The 17,473-nt window shown below is 41.3% G+C and overlaps 1 protein-coding gene across 1 annotated transcript; it reads left to right on the top strand.

The window, feature by feature from the left end:
• The first annotated feature begins 4,392 nt into the window (after nucleotides 1-4,392).
• On the top strand, nucleotides 4,393-11,613 carry kcnk1b (potassium channel, subfamily K, member 1b). Its single transcript, XM_077010896.1, has 3 exons — nucleotides 4,393-5,419; nucleotides 6,408-6,803; nucleotides 9,095-11,613. Exons 1-3 carry the CDS (start codon nucleotides 5,065-5,067, stop codon nucleotides 9,349-9,351), a joined length of 1,008 nt encoding a protein of 335 aa, XP_076867011.1. The 5' UTR covers nucleotides 4,393-5,064; the 3' UTR covers nucleotides 9,352-11,613.
• The last annotated feature ends 5,860 nt before the right edge of the window (nucleotides 11,614-17,473 follow it).

The following is a 17,473-nucleotide window of genomic DNA, read 5'->3' as shown; positions in this document are numbered from 1 at the left end:
GCGAGCCGTTCAGTACATCAGATAACTCTCCTGACGACCTGATTCACTCTTTAGGCACACCCAAAACAACATTCAAACAGATACTATTACAGAGGTGGGATCACACGGCCCACGCTTAAAACAGTAATATTGTCGCAATCTAGTTTGAAAATATTTTTATAGTCAATTAAATGAAAATATTCTGCTTTAACCAATGGTTTCTTAGACTTCTGGTTTAAATCCAAATAAAGTAATCAGGGTAGCCTGTGCATATGCAATATAGAACGTCTGTAATAACTAAGCTACTGCCCAAAATATATTACCACATCATATTTATCTAAGAAAACTCATACACACTGTGCAGGGGGTTGAATTCTTTCTTCTTAAAGTGTAATTAATATAACCATTTTTGACATCCTCTTAAGATAGAGCACATCATAGCATAATTAAAAATATGATTAACATGTATTTGTTATTGTACATGCATGGGTGGAACAACGAGAAAGAGCTAGAGATTGTTACCGAAATAACATTAGCTGTACTGTATATGTTGGAAATGCTACCACAAGATGGCGCCAGAATATCAGTAAAGCCCACTGGAAAGCTGTTTTCTTTCTGCGTTCTATTAGACGCTTTAGTTTTTCAGTGCATGTTGTTATTACGCATTACATATGAGGAAAACAGCAAATATTGGCACAACAATGAACACCTTTGCATTGCTTGCACACCAGTCCCCATGTCTAATTTAGTTTTGTATGTATTTATTGCAAAACTTCAGACACAGTAATTATTCAGTAGCACAAAAAGCACATGAAAGTGTCAAATAAACCACAACACAGTACCAGGAGCCTGCTTATTAACAATGCTAAAACACATCATAAAACTGGGCCCTACTTGCAATTGATTCACCACTGCTTGCAAATCTGCAAATTGGATTTCCACCTCCACGTCCCATGAAAACATGATCATTGTCTGTTTGACCAGATGTCACTTTTAGACGGTATGACAGACATGCAGGATAGTGACAGCGTTGCACTGCCGAGCTGATGAGCGGAGGTATGAACAGAGGTGATGAACGGAGGTGTGAACAGAGGTGATGAACGGAGGTGATGAGCGGAGGTGTGAACAGAGCTGATAAACGGAAGTGATGAACGGAGGTGATGAGCGGAGGTGATGAATGGAGGTGATGAGCTGAGGTGATGAACAGAGGTGATGAGCGGAGGTGATGAACAAAGGTGATGAGCGGAGGTGATGAACAGAGCTGATGAGCGGAAGTGATGAACAGAGCTGATGAGCGGAGGTGATGAGCAGAGGTGATGAACGGAGGTGTGAACAGCGCTGATGAACGGAGGTGTGAACGGAGCTGATGGAACAGAGGTGATGAACGGAGCTGATGGAACAGAGGTGATGAATGGAGCTGATGAATTGAGGTGATGAGCAGAGGTGTGAACGGAGCTGATGAACGGAGCTGATGAATGGAGCTGATGAACGGAGCTGATGAAAAGAGGTGTTAACTGACATGATGTGTGTTGCTGGTTTAGGGAATTTAACAGTTTTGCTGCATGTATATATTTTTTGATTGAAGTAGAGAGTTTTGCAGGAAGAATGAGGACATTTGGAATGTGCATTGGTATTTCACATGCTGGGTAGTCTGGCTAAAGAATAATGTTTTGACCAATGTTCAAGGCCAAGTTAAGGTCAGTAATGTACCACTTAATGATTCTACAATGATACATAGAAATGCACAAATATCCCATAGTATTGTGTGCATGTGTGTGAATAACAATAGGTAAACAAAAGAAAGTCTTTTGTGAAAATTCCGAAGTCACCATGCCTGTCAGGTGATTTGAGGCCTGTAGAAGCATCCCACAGATTCACCCTCTCATCTCTCGGCTATCTCCACTTTGGTAGCTTTGTGGGGGGTGACTGAGACACAACATGGTTTACGCTGTTTAAACATTCAACTACTAGTATGAATGTTTTTGAAACATTTACATAAGATCATCTATTTATACAAAATTAACATATTTCCATTTCATGGCAGTCACATGCATAATCCTATTTGACAACTATGGGTAAAGCTATTAGCAGACAAACAACACTACCTGAAACACTTTTAAAGGTCGTACATAAAACATGAGGAATATCCATGGGCACATGCAGCTTTTGGATTAAATATGCAATACATCGCCTTCTCATTTAAAGTGTTGGATGGCTAATCACACCCTCTGTTGCGTGCCAGCTTGTCAGTCACTTTTGCACAATTATGACCTTATGACATCTGGGGTGTCATAGTGTCATTATTAGAATATTTTGATTTCGCTGTAAGCTATCTGAGGCTGGGTATTAATGCTTGTGATATTTTTCGATGCGTACAATCACATTTTCAAGTCTGAAATGACACCATTAGGACATGTAATCTTGATGCAAGGCAATTTATTTGAACAGAGAATAGATTATAACTGTAAATATTAGTGTTTTCCAGTTTTCTTGTAGCAGGCAGACTCTTATTATCACACATACCTCTTCGCAATCTCTGAAACACTTCATGCATCAACTGTGTTGTCATTTCATCAAGCTACAAAAATGGATTTAGGTTTGAAGGGGAAAAAAACCTGTTTTCTATTTATGGCAAGATGAAGATAATACCCATTTTGGAATAACTTCAGTGATGTCATAGTAGTGAAGAATGAGCAACAGCTTCTGTCAAATGCTTGTGATCAGCTCCCCCGCCACAGTTCTTCCAAGACCACATAACGGGTAACAATAGGATATGGTCATAAACTGGCCTACTATTAAAAACATGATGACTATAATAAGACATTAAAAGCATGCATTTAATGTAGGCTTATGTATAATTTGCAGTTGGCATTCAATGCATTCCCAGTCATTCCAAAATGCTCAAAACATAATCAAAGACAGGTTTGAAATATTTGTATCTCTGGTAGCTGTACCTGTGCCAGCCCCATTGTAATCATCTCTTCATGATCCATGAGCCCATGGGAAATGTAGTCACAGTTGTCAAAGAATGTGTACTTAGCAGATGGGACTGTCATGTTAGCATGACACTCAACACACAACATAACAGCAGGGAAAGTTAATTAGACAAACCTGTATATGCACAGTACCTCTTACATATGCACAAAGTGAAAACATTGTATTTTATTAGAAAGGTAGACATTATAATCCCCGTATCAATGGGACCTGCTGTAATTAAGCCTTGTATATTGTATATAGGAAATGGACTAGCATTCATCTTGTTTGCATTAAGTGCTGGAGGTATCCAGTGAATCCAGTGAAACGAATTATAAAGAATACTCATCTACCCTGACATTAAAGCAGCAAGAAGTAATTTTAGCACCAAAAGTAGCAATGTCTATGAAAGTACAATTTTAAAATAAAGTACAGTCCACATAAAATGAAAAATCAAAGTGCTTTGTAGTCCTCAAATAGACCAATTTATGCTTGATAAAGTAGGTCCCCCATACATAGACACAGCCGTGTTTAAAATCCAGACCACTAGGGGTCAGTATAATGGCCATTTCACAATGTGAAGAATGACTAATTGCGCCTTTGACATAAGCTAAGAAGTTGTAATGGTGTAGAAGTTACTCTGCGAATATGGAGCTCATCACAACACATTGCCTATAAATCTGTATATTTGGCTGCATTTATTCCATTGGAAACACTCACATTTGTATTTTGTTTGTTGAACAGGGTTCCTTGTGCAAGACTACACTGAGCAGCTGCTGTCAGAAACGCCATAATAGCATTATCTCACAAGATACTGTAAGAATGTACGTTGTGGATCACAGGATCAAAGGTCAGTTTGTGTTATAAATTTTAAGCGATAAGTTTCTTTGGGGTTAGGCTTAAATGCTCAGTGCCACGTACATGCACCTATACCAGGTAGTTCATCGAATACATAACAAGAAGAGACTCGGGTACCCAGTTGCACCCACAAATGATTTTTAATGGACACGTGTTTACAATAGACACATAGAAACATGAATTCTTTTCTTTCAGCTTTTATCGGTCACATTCATTGGTTAAAATGGACCGTGTAAGTGCATCAAATCCCTAAAGGTTTTTCAGGACAATGCAAATATCTCATAGAAAAAAAACAAGGAAAGAGGTCATGGCATAAATAATAAAGAAACAGACATCCTCTCCTGCCCTTTCCACTCTGGTTTGTGTATAGAACATACCACAAGTGATAACCTGAACTAATACCCTATTAATGATAAATCTAGTGAAGAGAGAGAGAGAGAGAGAGAGAGAGAGAGAGAGCGAGCGATTGTCAAGAATAGGATATGAGCTGTATGCGTATACGAACGTGTTGCCTGTACGTTGACAGTACGTGCCCACTTTTTGTCGGTGGTGAGCCGAGGGTACTAAGAGGAAGTGTGCATTTATCCAACGTGCACACTTTCCATAACGACGAATAACGACCTGAGCTCGAGGCACCTTTAGAGCGCTACCAGATTTCATAATTTATTAGTATAATGTTTTGGGCGATGGAGCCACGAGATGGAAAGGAAATGAAAATAAAACGTAGATATCTAATACGCATGTAAATAAATTTCACGCATTAGACATTTGAAACAATTTAGACCCTGATGTATATAGACCGTGCTCACGGACGCCTCGCTACCCTAAGCTATGGCGTTAGGTTTATTATTGTGTTTTGTTAAAGCCTACATCCTCTAGACTATGCATATATCAAAAGAAAACGAGATGTGCGTGGGGAGGCCATTGAAAAGTGGTATTGCACGGTTTCCTCGTCGTGCGGATACCTGGTGTGCGAACAGACGTCACGTCTAGTCTGCGCCCAGCGCCTCCACCACCACCACCACCTCACCTCGTCTTAATAACAGCAGCGAGCTGCAATTCACACCAATTGCACATTGAGAACAAAGAAACGAACTGTACCGTAGCTCGGGTGTTCCGCCACATCGCAAAGGAGAAGTGGACCGTTTTGTCTATGATTTTTTTTCCATACCGTTTTTTCTACCGTAGTCTATTTATCAAGGGCACCGACACCGTGGGCAGCAGCGGCGACGCGTCCACGCAGAACTGGTGAAAATGCTCCAGTCCCTCACTAGTAACTCGTGTGTCCGTTTGATCCAGAGTAACAGATCGGCGTGGTATTTTTTATTCTTAGTCTTGGGATATATTCTCTATCTGATATTCGGCGCCGTTGTCTTTTCGTCGGTGGAACTACCGTATGAGGATCTTCTGCGACAAGATCTCAGGAATGCCAAACAACAGTTTCTGCAAGATAATAAGTGTTTATCAGAGGAGCGCCTGGAGATGTTTCTGTCCAAGGCGCTCGATGCCAGTAACTACGGAGTTTCTATTCTCAACAACGCATCTGCAAACTGGAACTGGGACTTTACCTCGTCGCTATTCTTCGCAAGCACAATTCTGTCAACGACAGGTGGGTGAGGCTCTCGGGTCTGGGCGATTACAGAATACGTGTGCGATCACGCTTTAGTAAAAGCGGAGGCCTTCGTTTATTTAATCGTGAGAGATATTTGTGATCTTATAATACGGCCTAACCCACGATTGACGTGGGCGTGTGCCTCACCTGAGTTTTTATGGCGCTGATTGCTCTACAAAAGCTGATGGAGCTTCGTCTTCACAACATGGGGGGGAATAAGTGAATGCTTTTGAATGAAATAGTGGTCCGATGTTGTGTGGCCCGGCGACATTGAGCAGCATGCTTTCAGAGGCACTTCCGTTACCTGTTCCTGACGCGCCACTTCTCACATCAACACATTCTGTGCACGAGTTTTTCCGTTTTGTTAAACGTAGTTTACATCACATTTAAAAAGGACGTAAGATGGGCTATCAGTGCTGTTCAAATACTAATAATTTGTTTGGCACACATACAGATAATACAGCAGCTATTCTGTTTGGTTTTTTTTGTTTGTTTGTTTTGTTTTGTTTTTTACTCATATCACTAGTCATAATTTCATAGGTGTAATACAGAGGCTAACTGGGAACTCCCATATTCAAAGTGTGTTTGACTGCTATTTTAAAAAGGCGCATTTATTTATTGCAAAGTTATGCATTTGCAAACTAACCGTGTCTGCTGTTCGTACTGGTTTCATTTCTGTATAAGTAGGTTAATGAGTTGTATGTTAAGGAAGTAAATGGGAGAGCCTCATTTTCAGTGAACCTTCTGACCTGTGCAAATGATCTCTCCTTTTTGTCTGTTAACTCCTCCTATTAGCAAAGTGGTGTTAAGACGCGCAGCATTTAGAGCAGCCCTGCAAAATGTCCCTAATGCATCCTAAACTGTAAACTGAAACTTTACAAATGACTGTTAGACTGTTTTGTTCATAATGGAAACTGAAGCTTTTCTACCCCCTTTTCTACACCACTGTAAGCGCTAAAACATATGCACTATGGCTTTTTTATAGGGTATGGTCACACTGCCCCTCTCTCAGATGGAGGCAAGGCCTTCTGTATCATTTACTCTGTGATCGGTATCCCATTCACCCTCCTCTTCCTCACGGCCGTGGTGCAAAGGATCATGGTGTTCAGTACACGGAGGCCCATCACGTACGTGCACACACGCTGGGGCCTGTCTAAGCCCCTTGTGGCACTGGTGCACGCCAACCTGCTGGCGGTAGTGGCCGTTTCCTGCTTCTTCCTCATCCCCGCCGCCATCTTCTCGGCGCTGGAGGGCGACTGGAACTTCTTGGAATCTTTCTACTTCTGCTTCATCTCACTCTCCACCATCGGCCTGGGAGATTACGTCCCTGGAGAAGCGTTCAACCAGCGCTTCCGTGAGCTCTACAAACTGGGCATCACTGGTAGGTGTCTTATGTTTCTCTAATTCATACAGGGGAAAATGTATTTATTTACAATTCTGTATTAAAATATCTAGTTTCATGTTTGCAGTTTGTCTCCACTTTAACGGTTCAGTTTGACAGCTGGATCAGTGTCTACATTGGATTTTGGGTTCATGGGAACTCATCTCTACTTTTGTACCTTACAGTGCTGTAAACAGAACTAGTCCTTTGAGCTAAGGTAGGGGTTTTGGCTAGAACAAGTGAACAGATTTGAGCAGGACAGGAGGCCATGAATTTTTGTTATGCCTTCTGCACATTTGGCAAGCTTCGAAAATGCAGTGTTGACTGACTCACATGAGCTATCTTTGGTATTACTTGTGGTCTGTCAAAATGTGAAGAACTAGTGAAAGTGGGGGGAGGTTTGGGAAGTAATCCCAAAAAAGAACAAACACCAAGCTTGGCTTTCTGTTCAGGTTTCTGTTCAAACTCATAGTGAATTACATAAGGTTTCCAGAGAAACAGGAGTGATCCTTCATCAGTTGTATAACCAACGTGCTTTTATATGTGTTTTCTTAATATGTATGTAAATATCACATTTTTCTCATATGCAGACCTTCTGCCAGAGGAATGGGAGTATGTTGCAGTGTTTTTGATGTTCAGAATTGAGGCTGATGTCATTCCTGCAGTCTGTTAGTGGCTCTATCACCACCATATATAACTGCAGTAAGAGATGTAGAGGAAGTTTGAATTGCAGCAAAGTACACAAAGTTTCCAGAGAAACAGGACATTGGGATATTTTAGACGGAGGTGTTTCATGAGGTCTCCAAGCAAAGTGCTCTCAAATGCTTTTCTGTCTCTCTCTCTCATATATATATATACATACACATTACATAATGACACAGAGAGAGAGAAACAGAGTGTTTCAAAATGCTCTTCTGAATTAGTTGGAATAACCAGAAGATGGATTTTTTAAATGATTTACTTTTTTATTCATATAAACTGGTTCCTCCTCCTATAAATTCAGAAGCACAGTTGATAAAGGACCTCTGTCCAATGTCTTGTTCCTCTGACAACTAGCACATTTCCCTACATCTCTATACTGAACCTACTCACTTGGAATCTTCTTTGGATTTATATATACATAAATACAGGCTCAACATATGGAAACATGTAGTGGAGTATAAGTAGTCTGAAAATAGCGGGGACTGAATAAAGACATGTATACTGAGGAAGGTTAACACCAAGGTTGTCCCAGTGGTGACATGGGAACTTTTGGCAGTCACTCCTACCCTGGAGGAGTGACTCCAACAATCACTTCTTCCCTGGAGGAGTGACTCCAACAATCACTCCTACCCTGGAGGAGTTGCTTCAACAGTGACATCATCAGTCACTGACAGTGACATCATCAGTCTCAGTCCAGAAGAGTTTAGGAACTCCAAAAATACAGCCACTGGAAGGGGTTTGTGACCACAAGCTTATGCCGACGTCCAGTAAAAGCGCAGTGGCTAATTTGTATACAATTGTGGTCAGACGGCAAAGTTCAGGGCCCCCTGTGAGAGTGAGAGCTGGGTCCTCACCTGACTGACACAGTGAAATGCTGTGTATCATTGACACAGTGATATGCTGTGCATCACTGGGTGTCTATTTGTTATGTCAAGTGTTACAGTGATATTTGTTATTGACAGAAAATATCCCCACACTGGTACTGGAATAAGTGCTGTCTGATTCTTTCCGCACCTCCTTGTGCCTTCTCGACCCAGAGACTAGTAGTGTTGATTTGAGTCTGAAACTTGTTTGTGTGGTTATTGCTTTTCTTGGGCATGGATGTCTGGCCTGTTGTCATGGAAACAGACAGAAAGACTAACATGAGCGTGCTCTTGGTCAGACAATCTGGTGGCGATACCCCCCACCCCCACCCCCAGTCGATCACAAAGGGCAAACAGCACAACGGTAGTGCGACCATTTTTGACCAGGAACCATTTTTGTAAGTTTTTATCATGCTTGTCCCTTGTGAGCGTTGTACATGGATAACTGGAAGAAAAGCCATGCTTTTGCTGACGTGTCGCCGATGACTAGTTTGCTGACATGTAGTTGATGGCTGGTTTGTGGCGCATTCCTGCCCCCACAACGATTTAGACGCTTAACAAATGAGGTAATGGGCTTTTGTACGCGCATGTTTTGAGTGGGAAGTGCCAGTTGCCTGTAGAGCTTGAGTCACAGCACTCTGTCGTTTTCATCACCAACGCTCCTGCATTTGCCTCCCTCCATTTCTCCATCTCTCCACTTCTCCACCTCTCCTCATGCCTCCTCAGTCTATCTTTTGCTAGGCCTGATCGCCATGCTGGTGGTGCTGGAGACCTTCTGTGAGCTGCAGCAGTTGAAGCAGCTCCGGAAGATGTTCTACCTGCAGAAGGAGAAGCCCGCGGACCGACTGGCCATCATGGAGCACGACCAGCTCGCCTTCTCCGCTGTGGATCATGCAGCGTCACCCCAGGAGGAAAAGTCTGAGCCCTTCATCGACGTCCCTGTCCTAACCTCTCCGGGCGGCGATGATCCCATGATCAGATAAACGGTTTGTCTCCTGCCGGCCACGCTCACATCGCAGTGGGCCGGCTGTCCGTCTGCCGCATGGCGGTTAGTAGCTCGTCACGCAAGTGGTACTTTTCACATTCCACAACGTTCGTCTCTCTGTAAAACCTGCATTTCAGACCAACAAAGAAAGAAACAAAACAAACCTAAAACAAAAAATTTAAAATAAACAAGCACAGTAAACCCTGGACAAACGGCAGCTGGGTTTTCGTCCAGCAGGAATGTGAAACACCCTGACCATAGACTTTAGAGTTTCTCCTTCACACTTGAAACTCTGAGCCATTGTAATTCCTGCCCTCAAAAACTAAAAACACTTTGTTAGAACAGACCAAGGTAAATGAAGCCAGTACTAGACATTACACAAGGCTGCTTCTCCTAAGAAAGTGGAGACACATGCTACTACTAGAATCATATGTATATATACACAATAAATTCCCAGAAAAAAATTTATTGTAGCATAAAGGCAACCTCTTTTAGTCAAAAACAGATAGACCTTATACGTACAATCAAACAACACAACTAGAATAGGTAAGAAGAACATTGTGATTGCTTGTGGATACATTTCAACATCAGTGTTCAAATTTCATCTATTTCCTGCAGCATGCTGAACATTGAACCACTAAGAGTTAAGAAGCCATTGTGTATTTACATGAACAGCTAAGTTCTGGAACACTGTATTTCCATTCACTGGACTCAAACCAATGGTCAGTGTACATTATGTTTCGCTTTCTACCTTAGCAGACTGGCCAGGTAGACTTTTGCAGGCATAAATAATGAGTTGAATGAAGTTCACCAAAAAAAAAAAAAAAAAAGATTATTGAACAGGGGAACTAAATTGCATCATGGCAGTGTTACTCTATTTTCAATCATGTCTCTGGCCTCTCTTATGGGTTATAAAATATGAATTATATGAATTTATGGAGTTGAGATATAGTCAACAATTTCAGTGCAATTATTTTTTAATAAGGTCTGAGGTAATGCTTTATAAGGCTGACATAACGTTTAAAAAATGTGTGAACTCTGCTATCATGGCTTAAAGAAATGAAAGCAACTGCAGATGCTCATACCATTGTTTACAAATGTATATTTTAAAATTCATATTACCTCGGAGAAAGTGCGGGGTCAAAGGCTGATCATGCTTTACACAGTCGTTGTCAATCTTTACAGAACGCTATTGCATTTAGCTTGCAACGGTGTGAAAAGTTCAAGGTGAATATTGTGTCGAATTCCTATCTGCTTTTATTAGAGTTTTCCTATTTTCTGCATATTTTATGTTGAGGTTCATGTATCCTCAAACTAAGGAAATAATTTGTAATGTGACACTGTAAGTATGACTGTCAGTGTTGGGGACTACTTGTTTACCAGTAACTATAGTTCAGGCACATATTTTAACAGCTTGCCATGTTTTAAGAAATGCATTCTTCAATAGTCACAGCCACAAAGTAGTTTGTTCAATGCTAATTGCTATGTGTGCTTGGTTTAAATAAGGTTCCAGTTTTATTTTAGGTTTTATGTCCAGAGATGTCCCATGGTAATCATTTTAAAAATGGATCAGAATTGGAAACATTGGGCCCAGTTAAGGTCTAACAGTTTGCGTACATGGTGTTACTTCAGTGAAATGGTAGATCTCCTGTGGTAGGCATCACTGAGATGTAACGGCTAATGGCAGTAAGGCAAGTTTTGAGCAGCACTAGATACTTCACTACCACAGCGCATGTACTTGGTACGCCCATGTTCATGGCTGCCGATGTACCTTCAATCAAAATGAGGTTTCAAAATGGTTGAGTTGTACAGAAACAATGAACTATATTATAGGTGACTGTCCGGTGCGGTCCAGTTCAGTCCTTCATACTAAGTCGGGAATATTGGGTCCAGATTTTTGTCCTCTGTCTTCACAAAGCTGTTCTGAGCAAGAATATGGAGTGTTTGTTTAAATATATAGGACGTTCTAGATTCACTAAGAGGGTTACACGTCTGTACTGGGAAAATATTGCATTTAGGTTACTAACATTATTAAACGTGTGCGTGTGTGTGTGTGTGTGTGTGTGTGTGTAAAACCTAACATGTCCACTTTAGGCATTCAAATTCAATTCTGCTTGAACAGTTCCATCACTGCATCTGCTTGTCATGGGCTCCAATTACCATACACTGTGGCAAAAGAAAATTGGAAAAATGTTATATAAAAAAAAAATCAAAAAAAAGAAAATACCATTACCCGTTATGTTGATTGACGTTACTCAAGGATTTACTTGAAAGCTCCTCTCATGAACACGTTAACACAGCTAAATATACTAGGTATGCAGAAGCTTAGCTACAGCAAAGCATCACAGTGCGGCCACAAGAAGTCAGCAGTTTTGTTGCTGTAGGTTTTAATGGCTTCCCCAACACTGGTGGACTGCATATGCGTATCAGAGAATGATGCTATGTTCACTAGCCAATGGCCTTATTCACCACATTGGCTGCATGAGCTCTAGAATGTGTCTGAACTTTGTATCAATCAAACATTTGCTTTGGTGTACAGTTCATTATGTGAAATGGGTTTTAGGTATTACCATTTTATTTAATTAAGTAGTGTGTTAATCTGTGTGCTTCGTGAACAAATAAATGACAATAAAAATGTTGAAAGTGTTCTCACTTTTGGTGCCCTGGTTGTATGTTTTTTTTTTATTTTATTTATGTATGTTTTAAGGCTAAGGTCGGCTTTCAAATGTCCTGACTAAACTTTATTGAATTTGAATATGTTTGATTTAGTACTATTGATTTATTGAATGCATGACTGGATATATGATTATGTTCTGACAAGGTATAAAAGCACCGTGTGTGTATGGTGCAACCAATGCTGTTACATCCACTATGGTTACCTTGCACAGGTCTTAAAAATCAAATGTACCACCTTCTTTAAGCAGTATGGGACGAGAAAGCACTACGATCACCGCGGCCCTGAGGCTCAAGACCACACAAATGGAGACTTGATGGTCAGGGAGAGAGCAGGCCGGGTTTGTCATTGCATTTTCAGCGAAAACCACGGGTATTTCTGTTCCCCATCATTAAGCGAAACGGTTTCAAAATGCAACGACGAGTCAATTTTAGTCATCATGGAAAACCTGGAATGTTGTGTGTAGAACCAAGCACTGAGGCAGTTTCAGCATTAAAACTGTAGTTTCATGTTAATGTTACAACTCCTTTTTGGGAGCAAATACCTAAAATTGTGTTTTGATTCCTTCAGTAATAAAAATTATTTCAGTAAGTACTTTAAATTCAGTACTGTGACTGCTCAGAAAAGGATTAGTTGTATTCAGTGATTCTGTTTACTCCTTATCACCGCTAAAGAAAATAAAGCACCTCTAGAAAAACCATTCAGAATGTTGCTGCATTTTTGCATATGCATAGCGTGTGTGTGTGTGTGAGCTCCTTGTTTATTCCTGCTTATCAATGTTTGGCAAGCCTTGCTATATGTATGAACTGTCCCTGAAAATCACAGAAAACAGAACACAATACTATTTATGGTTTTCTGTGCACCACTTGAACTTTCCAAAAAAAACACATCCCCATGCTTTCTTTAGGTCCTTATTTCAGGTAACACATCACTAGATAATGAGCCTCTCTGGGGATGTTTTGATAGCTCTGATATTTGAGCATTATTGGACCAGCAGTGGTGCATACAGCCTGCAGAAGGATACTTAATCTTCCTGAAACAGGAAACAGGAAACTATAGTGCACACCTAAACACATTCTCTGATACCTGTGTCTCTGGGTTTATTTGTTTTACCTTTTTAGGACAATGTTACTAAAGACAGAAAACCAGGCTGTCTCTCATCTCTCTCATAGTAATCCATCTTTGTTCTGAAACTATAATAAATTAGCAGGGATCCATGTGCTGATTTAATATGAAAGTGCATACATGAAGAAGTAAGAAATATTCTGTATATAACAGCTGAGTACCAAAGGGAGTGATCAATATTTCATTTGCACTGGAAGAGTGGAGTGCAACTCTTGTCTTCCTAGATATGGAATATACCAACTTTGAATTGCTTGGAAGTGCTGCTTCCTCCAAGACTCACTGTGGCATTCGCCTTTCACTCTCAGCTGGTCTCCACGGATATAAGCCTCCAATCACACGCTCCAAACGAGAGTTTGTGTTTCACTGGGTCGGTCATTCTCAGATCCCTTTTCCTGGTCAAACTCGTCCCAGGATCTGAGCAGTGTAGATCTTTAGAGCGCAACAGCGTTGACCTCACACTCCATGAAATGACACACCCATTAAACGATCTGACTCAAAGCTTAAAACTGACAGAGGCTGACTGAAGATATTAGAACTGCTACAGCCCAGAGGGTCAGCAGCCTCTCTCTCTCTCTCTCTCTCTCTCTCTCTCTCTCTCTCTCTCTCTCTCTCTCTGGGTTACAGATAAATATAACATTGCCTTCAAAACAATGGAAGGAGAGAGACACTTGAGAAAAAATGGGAGCCTGAGGCAGAAACCACATCCATGCTTAATCCCCATTATACACAAGTTCACGCCGCAATCTTTAAAACGCACGGATCAGATTCAACCGGGAACGCCGCACAACCGCTAACCGGATCAGGCGGAAGATAGGCTTTGCGTTCGTACCCTAGCTACAGGTGGACACAACGGCGTGGCTAAGCTATGAGCATGGTGTGAATGCGAGAGGGAGGAGGAGGAGGAGGAGGAAGACCCCTCTCTCCAGGTTATGGGTCAGCGTGAGCACTGCACGGTTCAGAGAGAGGAACTCCAGCCGGGGACACAGAAACAAGCCCCGGCGGCTGCTGCTCCTGGTGCCATGGCAACAGCTTCGTGACACTCTGCTGCTCACATGCCAGATCCAAAGCTTTTAGCTCCTTTCAGCATGTTCTATATCACGTGTGTGAATGCATTACCATGATCTAGTTTCGTTTGTACTAAAAGAGGGAATGTTGTTCAGTTTGGTGGCCTGTGAACGCTGCCCTTTTGGGTCATGTGGAGGGACTGAGGGAATATGATTGGCTACAGTTTAGTTTCTGGCTAAAAACCAAATTAATAGAAAAGGCACACATATATGCATCCCATCGCCCCACACACACACACACAGATCATTTCAAAGTCCTGAAGACACTCCAAACTAATCCATAGTAGATGTAAAACATTTTTTTGATGGTAATCACCTTTTCTCCAACAATTTTCTATCTCTCTCTATCTCTACATCTTTATATATCTTGCTCACACACACACACACACACACACACACACATTAATTAACATTAATTAACATTAATATTCAGAAGCAGCGTGCATTTGAAATGGTGGATACTGAACGACGTACCATGTCTAAGACAGCATGGGGGGTCTCATTTTAGTTTGCATGGGGCAGCACACTTAAACCACCCCCACTGTGAGGACTTCTGTACATGAATATGCAAAACGGATCCAAGTGACAATCAGCTAAAGCTGAAGCTCAGGACCCGCCTCCTAGACTTCATCGTGCCTTTGAGTTGAAGCACTGATCAAAGTTTAGATGGAGAACTTGAATATGAGCTGTATCAATATTCATGACCTCCAAGTGGACACATTTGCATGTATTTGCATGTATTTGTGCTCCCCCATAACAACTCCCATATCGATTATATGTAAACTAAATAAAGTGACAATGCAGATATATGCAATATTGTCTGTTTATAATGAACAGAGACAAATGCTGTGAAGGTGACTTAATTCAATGACTGAATGACTCAAATGTTTTGTCAAAAGTGATGATGTCATCATGAGGTCCACACCCTCCTTCACACTGTTACAGTCTCCTCAGTGTCTCCCAGACAACCAGAACAAGACTATGTTTCCATATGTAACAAGACTATATTTCCATGCCATGAGAAACATTAAATATTAACTTGTGCAGGGTAGATGTCACAAAATATTCTGGAATTATAGAATAATAAAGCCTTTATTTCAAAAAAAGAAAGAAAAAGAAAAAAGAAACCATTGTTAAAACATGTCTCATTTTCACCTTTCACCTCTGACACACTGACAAATAATTGTACCAGTTGATGCCAGACAGTTCTGCTCTGCATGTCTCTGAATGCGAGACAATACTTCATTTGATGAATAAATACTTTTTTGCACAATTATTTTAAGATAAAGTGACACTTTTCCCAAAGGAAATTGCATTGTCCAACCTTTTTAATACAGAAAAACAGGCTGCTCTTTTAAGATGGATGGATGATAAATGGGTTTATCAAGTACGGTCCCAGGAGGCCTTGCTGGGTATTCTCATTACAAACCCATTATTGACAATGAACCAGAAAGTGCTTCAGATGTACTGTATACTCTGCACACGGACGTAATTTTGGGGGGGGGGGGACGACACATGTCCCCCCCCCCCCCCCCCCAGTTTTTACGGTTAAAACCAAATATTTAAATAGCGACGAATCCATGTCCCCCCCACTTTTGAAATCAAAATTACGTCCATGACTCTGCACAATGACACCATCAGCACCAGCTCCCGACATTTTAAAATTACACATTTCAGTCGGAAAAGTGTGGCTGGCATAGCTGACGTTTCAAAGGCTGTGCCTTTGAAAGTTCCACCAGTTCCTGTATGATCTTCAGCTCGTTTATAATGTAGCTACTAGTTAAAATAAAAACAATTGCTGTTATTTGTGCATCGCTAGAACATAACCTGCGCGTGCGGAACGTGTGTCTTGCTGGGGTTTTCAGCACGCGTGCACATGGGTGGAGCTTCGTAACGGGACAACCAGAGCCGTAGAAAGAGATCTCTTTCTACGGCTCTGGGGACAACGGCGTAGATTTGAAAGAAATCCAGAGATTAGGGTGGAGTCTTCTGCGTCCATGGCAACGAGCTTTTAGCTAAGGCCTGAAAACAGCACCGACCAAACGTTGGACAGGCATCAGGGACTCAACGACGTTCAGCAAAAACAGGAGTCCTTCAACCGCGTAATGAAAAGCACTAGCTTTACCATCTAGCTTTCAGACTTACGAAAAGCTGAAATTGGTGTTTTTTTTATTTCTGCGGGAAAAGAGGTGAACCAATCTCAGTGATTTATTAATTTTTTTATTTTACAATTTCTGTTACTAAAAAACAACACCACCCTCACCACAAGAGAAAGTCATTTTCGTTCCCTTCAGCCCCATCAACGAGTTTACAAGTCCGCGCTCTGTCCTAACAGAACACGACAGTTGTTATTGTAGAGCAATAGTAAAAAAATATAAGCACGAGATCTTGAGTTTCAAACAATAACATTCCAGCAAGAAAAACAATATCTATTTTATTATTATTTCTCTCTAAATGGATGTAAACTGGACACATCTTTCTTTTTCGGTGGTCCAGAAAACTTTTGTACTTGTGCCCATAAACTGCATTGAATTACACTGTTTTAACACTATACTACACTCCAATGTGAATCACAATAGTGAATAAATCCGCAGAAAACCTTTATTAAGCAGCGTTCGATAAATCTGGAGTGTGACTGCTAGAGCCAGATTACGCTTTGGCCTTCTACATACAAACGCACGGTGTTTTCACACACACATACACGCACGCACGCACGCACGCACACACACACACACACACACACACACACACACACACACACACACACACACACACACACAAACTTTTGGTTTAGGCTACGACCCCCTGGTCACAGGCGGTGTCTACCCAAGTCCGTTCGCGTTTGCTTAAAAAGTAAGCCTAAAATACCCCCTTATCACTTCCAGTAAGCATCAGCCGTTCACTGTTTGTGATTTGATGTGAGGCAAACTGTGAAACTGTGTTAACTATAGAAAAGGCCTATAGCTGAAGGAATTGGAGCACTTTAGATGTATCCTATTTTTGGGCCGCAGTCACAGAGGGACGACACGGTTTTCTCGTAATTGTTCCCCCCTAGGAAGCAGCCCATATAAAATTAAAAGCGAGCAAAAATGTCACATTAACAGTGACGAAATAACCACTGTCACAGTTTATTACGTTATGCTACTCAACCCTCACCACACTTCCCACACACACTGAGAGAGAGAGAGAGAGAGAGAGAGAGAGAGAGACAGAGACAGACAGACAAACAGACAGAGACAGACAGATACACACACACA

Source organism: Brachyhypopomus gauderio, chromosome 1 (genome assembly GCF_052324685.1).
Source record: "Brachyhypopomus gauderio isolate BG-103 chromosome 1, BGAUD_0.2, whole genome shotgun sequence".
NCBI classification, from domain to species: Eukaryota; Metazoa; Chordata; class Actinopteri; order Gymnotiformes; family Hypopomidae; genus Brachyhypopomus; species Brachyhypopomus gauderio.
The sequence above is the reverse complement of the archived record's forward strand: the minus strand, read 5'-3'. Positions and strand labels throughout refer to the sequence as shown.